Consider the following 7,155-nt stretch of genomic DNA (forward strand, 5'->3'; position numbering starts at 1 on the left):
TTTTTTAATTATAAGAAAAACTCCCAATTTCTCAAAAAATATTGTAAAAATATCAAAGTTATTTATTATATTGAGAATAAATAAAAAAATTGTGGATCATGACAAAATGATGATTTCATATTATTCCATTGCGTAAAAAATACGAAATTAAAAAAAAATTAATTCGAAAAAAAATAGAAGGAAAAATTTGCCCACGATCAAATTAGTCTTAAAATCATCAAATAAATCTAAGTTTTTATGAGAATTTTTTAAAAAAAATTAAAAGTGTCATACTTTAAAAAATTAATAATTTTTTATATTAAATTACAAAAAAAATTTAAAAACAATTTTTAAACTTTTCTTGATATTTTTTTTGAAAACTAGAGAAAAAGACACACAATTAAAAAAAAAAAACGTTTTGTTTGCATTATTTTTCGCAAAGTTATAGGCATTTGACAATTGCGAATTTTGAAAAAAAATCATATCTCATGACTAGGTTGATAAAAAAATTTGAAAAAAATTATGGTAGCTTCTTGCGATGGGTATAATAATATATCAAAATTTCAGCCAAATATAAAAAATCCAAAAGTTTTGAGTGGCCCACTTGGCATGGAATGACCCATATATTATACATTTTATACATGTCATACATATTAAATATTATTTTTCATACAAGATATGTTTTATTTACAACGGGAATGTCCCCATGGGAGCGTGTCGGTAGAACCTGATACGATATACCGCTTATCATCGTGTGGACTCAGAGCGATTTTTGTTTCCGTTATCGTATACACCTCGTGCAATTTCGATCTGATGCACGATTGTCTGCGCGTCATTTCAATAGCATCGCTTAAGCATCGCGTGTAATCATCAAAAGTTATGGATCTTGCCACAACGTTACTTTTGACACCCTTTACCTTTTTCGTATCCCTTCCTTGCACACGTAAAGCGTACATTTTCGCTTTAAGCCAGACGAATTCAGTCATGATGGCACCGTTGTTCTCGTCTTTCATAAGACGTGGAACTTTTTATTCGCGAGTGGAATACGATATGGATTGTCGAGAGAGTAATCGCTCGTGTCAAATCTATCGATATCGCGTTTTATAATTTCATATACGTCGTCACACTCTACATGGTATATGAGGCTATCAGTATCGGTATACATAATTTTGCATTTATCATTGCTTCAGCACCTTATCTGCCTTCCCATTTTGTTAACAATTTTACATCGACGCGATCACGCACAGTCTCCATGATTTTGCCAAATACCGCGTTATTCATAAGTTTGTATAAGTTTTTCTCAAAATCATTCTTTACCAATGTTCTAAATTTTGTGTTTTGTTCTATATAGTCGCGAAGCCATGGAGATTGCGTTAATTGCAATATACGGTGAATCTTTGCGATACGGAGGCCGTGATGAGTACACTGCTGCAGGTTGCGATAATGAATCACGTAACGCTGCTTATCGCATAACGTCGCGATGAGCTTCTCATCGCGCTTGCCGGGCGGTTTCTCTCGCGTTGGACAGAACGGTAGGTCAGTGTGTGCGTCGTGGAAATGTTGCGGGTACTCAATGTCAACCTCGAGAATATAGCCTGTAGGTGAATATAGCGCGATGGTCGAAAAGTCGAAATTTTGCACGTCGTCGACCCATCGAAAATCAGCGTATGGCAATGGTTGACAACCCAGCCATAGAGGTTGTTGATATTGTAATACATTAAATATGATGACTGTTTTGATGGGTCGTACGACGGCATGTATTTGTTGTTGGCTCGCGCGTACCTGTTTGAGCACTGTCTCAGACCACCGCGTATACCGCGCTCGACAAACATGACCATGTCAATGTCTGTAAGCAATTCAAATTTTACACCTGTATGCTTCAACATGGCATCCCATGTGAAGCCAGGCAAGGTGTAATAGTACGCGGGGTCGAGCCCGTAACTCGTTACGCAACTGTCGCGAAAATTTTCAAAGACGTCGGCCAACAACGATACATCTGTTTTTAGATATAGGTCGCTATATTCACCGAGCGTTTGGATGGAGAACCGCTGCCACACGTTGACAGCATGCGCGTAATCGCTCTCGAATACCGTGTCGTTTGTCAATAAACTATAGAACGACTCGCGAGGTGGCAAGCACGATTCATTCAATTTTTTACTGCAATCAATGTACTCGTACGGAAAGACACCTTTTCGAGTTAAAAGATTAAAATTTTCTTCCGATAAATAAGAAAATTCGCGTCGCAGTTTATCTTTGCTAAGAAAAGATGCTAATTTGTCTAAACTAGAATCGAGAAATCTGTATAAATCTATGAAACGTAATTGTATGCAATTTTTTTTATCATCTATAGTATCATCAACGTGTTTAGTGAATGAAACATATTTTTCTTTAGTTATTGGTAATAAATCTATATTTCCGTTGTACGCGGTTGCAATTTCTTTGATAATGAAATGAGCGTCGTAACCGGTTAAATTGTGAAAGACTACGGGTATGCAACGCGAATCCTTATAATTTAAATTACAATTTGAATGCGCTGGACCTCTGTATCGCCCGGTGAGATGGCAGTGATCGCGTGCCCGGATATCATTTTTCGCGAACGTTTTCTCGCATACATGACTGTGCGTGGCGCTATTAAATTTTCGCCAATCATCTCGCGTGAAATCTGCCATAGGGACGTTAGCCGAAATTATTGACTATATACTATGTGCTAAATTTTTCAATTCGTCCGCGAACCATGATATACAATTATTATCGCGGTGAAATCGATAGCCTGACAGTGAGCTATCATAGAAGCAATGAACGTAATACCCGATACTGAAGACGTTGTGATGTTGGTATGTGTACGTGGATGATGTCGGATCCTTATCCATCTTCTCCAATGCACACTCCAAATCGGCGTAGACTACGAACGGGACGCGCTCCTTCCTGTAATGGTTCTTGAACTCGAGCTACTTGTCGTCCTCGCTCGGTAGCTTTATCGCACAATCGTTGAGTTTTCCGCAGTCGACGCTGTGGGTCTCCAATTTGGCACTCGAGCTAAAGTAGTGCAAGCATCTGGAAAAAAAAAATTGTTAGTATTACTGTTATTATTATTATTGTTATTATTATTATTATTATTATTATTATTATTATTATTATTATTATTATTATTATACATACCTATCGCAGAAGTATTTCTTATTCTTGGATCTGGTGACTTGCGATCTCATAAGGCGTGACAGGTCTTTAATCAGCGCGAAATGTCCCTCGATGTTATCCTCCACGTACAAGAGGTTTACGTGTTTGCTCTTCTTTCGGTCAGCGAGTCGTATCGGTACGATTCCATTCTCTGGGGAGAAGCAGTGAAAGTACGTCGATATCTCAGCTATCAGCGCCGCCGCTACATCAGAATGTTGCGTCGGTGCTACAGGGAGGACGAGCGGCTTAATATGTGGGAGCATAATATACACCTCCCTCCCCGAGCTATTCGGGTAGGTCGAACATGAGGTGGACCCTGAGCCGGAGAATTGGAATTGTAAGTACATTTAATTTGATATTCATACTAATATTTGATAAACCATCTATACCGCGTATTAATGTATGTCTTTTGTTTATTTTTCAGAAATTACGGACTTCATTATTTTATTATTATTATTATCGTATTATTATTATTATTATTATTATTATTATTATATTATTATTATATTATATTATTATTATATTATATTATTATTATATTATTATGTTATATCATTATATTATTATTATATATATATATATTTTTTTTTTGGTATCGAAGGGGAAATCTTCCAAAGACACTCGGGGGAACCACCCCCGGATAATGTTGGATTCTCCGGCCGGCAGGCGAAACCTAACCGACACGGCGCCTACCAACTAAAACCCCTCCGCCATCATTCCCGGCATAAAGGAGAGATCGGGTCACTAGTCTACAGAACATCCCGACCTCTCCACTGCCTAGGTCCGGCTAAGCCGCACCCCGTCCCTTGAGCGCACGACGAAGGAGGTTAGCCCCCGACCTCATCCCTGGGCCCACCGTTGTCCCCCTTGGTGGGGACGACCCGAGGCCCACGTTTCTCCGACGGGCAGCCGACCGAGTCGACCTCCATCGACAGAGACGGGGCCTCCGCCGGGACCCCCTCATCTCGAGAGGGGACCTCCAATAGAGGGGGACGCTGCCTGGGCACCCTCTTCGGCAGAGGGACGCTCTGAGCACCGACGACGTCCTCCAGGATAACCCTCAGCTGAAGCGCCGGGGAATCCCGGACAGACTTGGTCCCCGACTTGGACCTCTTCGTCACCGGCCCCTCCGGTGACGATTCCGAGGATAAAGGAACCTGGGACATCCTCACGGTGTCCCGGTCCCCATCGCTCTCCTCCAACACGCCGCTAGGACCACTCCCAGCGCGATTCACCCTCCTGTTACTACTCGTGGGAGCAGGGGGAATCACCCTACACTCCATAGACCCTGGTCTATGTGAATGAGGAAGGCCCCGCACCACACACAACGGACACCGAGGCCTCTTCTCGCACCTCTCACGCCGATTGTCTGGCTCCCCGCAGTTGAAGCAGCAGAGGCTCCTGTCCGTAGCGGACGGACAGGTCTGCTGCACATGACCGCGTGCGAGACAGCGGAAGCACCGGAGAAGGGGACTCTCCAGCACCTCTATCCTCGCCATGGTCCACCCTAACTTGATGCGACCGGCCTTGGCCAGCGCTCTGCCCACGTCGACGGGGCACTTGACCCAGATTGAGCCCATCCCCCGTCTCGAAAAGGAGACCCTTCCTATCTGTACCAGCTCCGATGAGCAGAGCCCCTCGAGAACTACAGCAGTACGTACCTCCGCCTGCGTGATCGAGTCATCGAAACCTGACAGTCGAAGCTCCAGAGACTTACAAGGTCTCGAGAATCTCACCCGGTCCTCGCCTCTGAATGTTTCCTCCAACCTATCCAGTAGCCTGTCCGCCGCCAAGTCCCGGCCCTGCCCCGGGATCTCAAGCAGCAGTCCGCCACTAACCGCTCGCTTAGGACGGATGTCGCTAATGCCAAGGGTCCCCAGGTCGATCTGGGCCCTGGCCCGCTTCATCACGTCCGCGTAACCCAGTTCTTCACCGGACACCACAACCAACACCGCAGCGGAGCGCGAGCGAATCCTGCGCGGAGCACTCCTCCCCACCGGCTTCCTCGCACTTCCCGCTCCCACGGAAACAGGACCACCCAAAGAGGACGGGCCCGAGACACCTCCAGCCTGGATCCCCCGAGACTGCCCCGACGCAACCACACGACGAGCCGCCTGCGCCGCCATGTCCGCAAAAGACCGGCCCTCTAGAGGGGTCCCCACGGAGGGGGCACCAGACCTCCCCCCGCCAGACACAACCTTCTCCTTCACCTTCTTCTTCCTCCCTTTCCTGCGGACGACCTCGGTGAACCCGTCGCCATCCGTCACCCTGTCCGTCACGGAAGACGAGACACCCGGAGTCCGCCCCAGTACAGTCAGGTCCGTGGCCCCAGCAGCAGAGGCCAAAGCCCCCGCAGCCGCACGACCACCCCACGATCCCTCGGGACGAGCCCCCCGAGTCGCAGAACCACTACCAGGACCACCCCCGCCGCCGGACGGAGCCGAAACCGCGGGAGAGGAAACCGGAGCCCGAGAGGACGACGATAGGAGCCGCCGCTCTCTGGCCGCCCGTCTTCGCGCCGCCCGATTCGGCCCCTTGCAAGAGGCAGCCCCACCGGCCTCGGAAGACTGGGGGACAGAACCCCCAGCCCCCGCAGCCGGCCGGACCACCTCCAGCCGGGCCAACCGGCGGTCGAGACCATCGAGGGTCGCGTTTATCTCCGCGAGAGCGCCCAGAACATGGGGATCACCCGCGGAGACAAAAAAAAAAAGACCGACGGAACCCGCCCCACGTTCGAGGCGGACGGAACCGACGCCTCCATCGGCGCATCCGCACACTCGTCCACTCCCAACCGAGCCACGGCGGCAGCCGTATCCACGCTGGCCATCGGCACGTCCATCTCTCTCCCCCTCTCGAATCTCCGGATGACACTCCGGGACAACTCAAGATCGGATCTCATAAGACGCATCTTGTCGTTCAATCTCCTGTTTTTTTCCAGGAGAGCGGCAGCCCTATCCACGTCGAAAGCAATGGACTCGTTGGTCCCCATTGCCCTGTTGGCAAGCAACAGCGTCGCCTCTCTGGCCAGATGGATGGCCATCTTCAAGCGACCGCTGATCGACCCTTGAAGTCCCCCAGCACGAGCACGCGCGGACTCTGCGTCCCCCCAAGAGGTTATCCGCCATACTGGCGACCTCGAGGGTCGACGCCCTACCCATTTCAGCGGTCTTGAGATCCACTTCCTTCCTTTGACCCGGGGTAAAGAACGTGGTGGGAATGTGCACCCTTCGCAAGGGCACAGCACCATCGTCGCCACCCTCGTCACTCGACGCTATCCTCCGAAGAACGCGCCTTGCCCTGAAGGATTCCATAGGCAAACCCCTGACGCGAGTGGTGATAGAGGCGTCCGAATCGATGGACGGGGACCTGAAGGGACAAATCCGACTTTCTCCCGAAAGAACGGAGAGAAGGCACACCAGATCCCCCCCCAGGGGAACGGGGAGGCGGCGCATTGGAGGGACCCGCCACGGGCTCCGACAGAGGTGTCCGAGGGGACGTCACCGCAGCAGCCTCGATCTCCATGTCCGCATCGCCCTCCTCCCCATCGGAGGAAGAAGTCAATACTATGGGCGAGCCGACAAGCCCCGTCCCGCCGACCAACGCCTGGGACGCATCGAAGTCCACCTCGGGATTAGCATCCCGATGGGCCTAAGCAGCCACCTCGCCATTCGAGTCCACTCCACCCGTCATCCGCAAAGGGGACGTAGTGGGCGCTTCCTCCACTCTCACCTCCTGAGAAGGAAGAACAGTGTCCCGAATAGTGTCGAAGTCGAAACCCGACATCACCAAAACGGAGCCAAACTTCGAGACCCCGGAGTCCATCAGCCTACGCAAGGCGATCGGATCCTCTGCATCCTTCGCATAGAAGGGAACAAATGCACCATCGGAAAAACGGTAACTAGCGTGGGGCTCGCAAAAGGGAAATCCCTCGAGCTCACCCTCAACCAGAAACTCGTCCCTCTTGCTGCCGATAAGATCATCGTAGACATCGGTGATGAT

The 7,155-nt window shown here is 48.9% G+C and overlaps 1 protein-coding gene across 1 annotated transcript; it reads left to right on the forward strand.

Moving 5' to 3' along the window:
- The first annotated feature begins 5,280 nt into the window (after positions 1–5,280).
- On the forward strand, positions 5,281–6,224 carry LOC108782551 (vegetative cell wall protein gp1-like). The gene is made up of 2 exons (XM_018550845.1): positions 5,281–5,966; positions 6,095–6,224. Exons 1-2 carry the CDS (start codon positions 5,281–5,283, stop codon positions 6,222–6,224), a joined length of 816 nt encoding a protein of 271 aa, XP_018406347.1.
- The last annotated feature ends 931 nt before the right edge of the window (positions 6,225–7,155 follow it).

The sequence above is a fragment of the Cyphomyrmex costatus genome, unplaced genomic scaffold (genome assembly GCF_001594065.2).
Source record: "Cyphomyrmex costatus isolate MS0001 unplaced genomic scaffold, Ccosl1.0 scaffold1301, whole genome shotgun sequence".
Taxonomy (NCBI): Eukaryota; Metazoa; Arthropoda; class Insecta; order Hymenoptera; family Formicidae; genus Cyphomyrmex; species Cyphomyrmex costatus.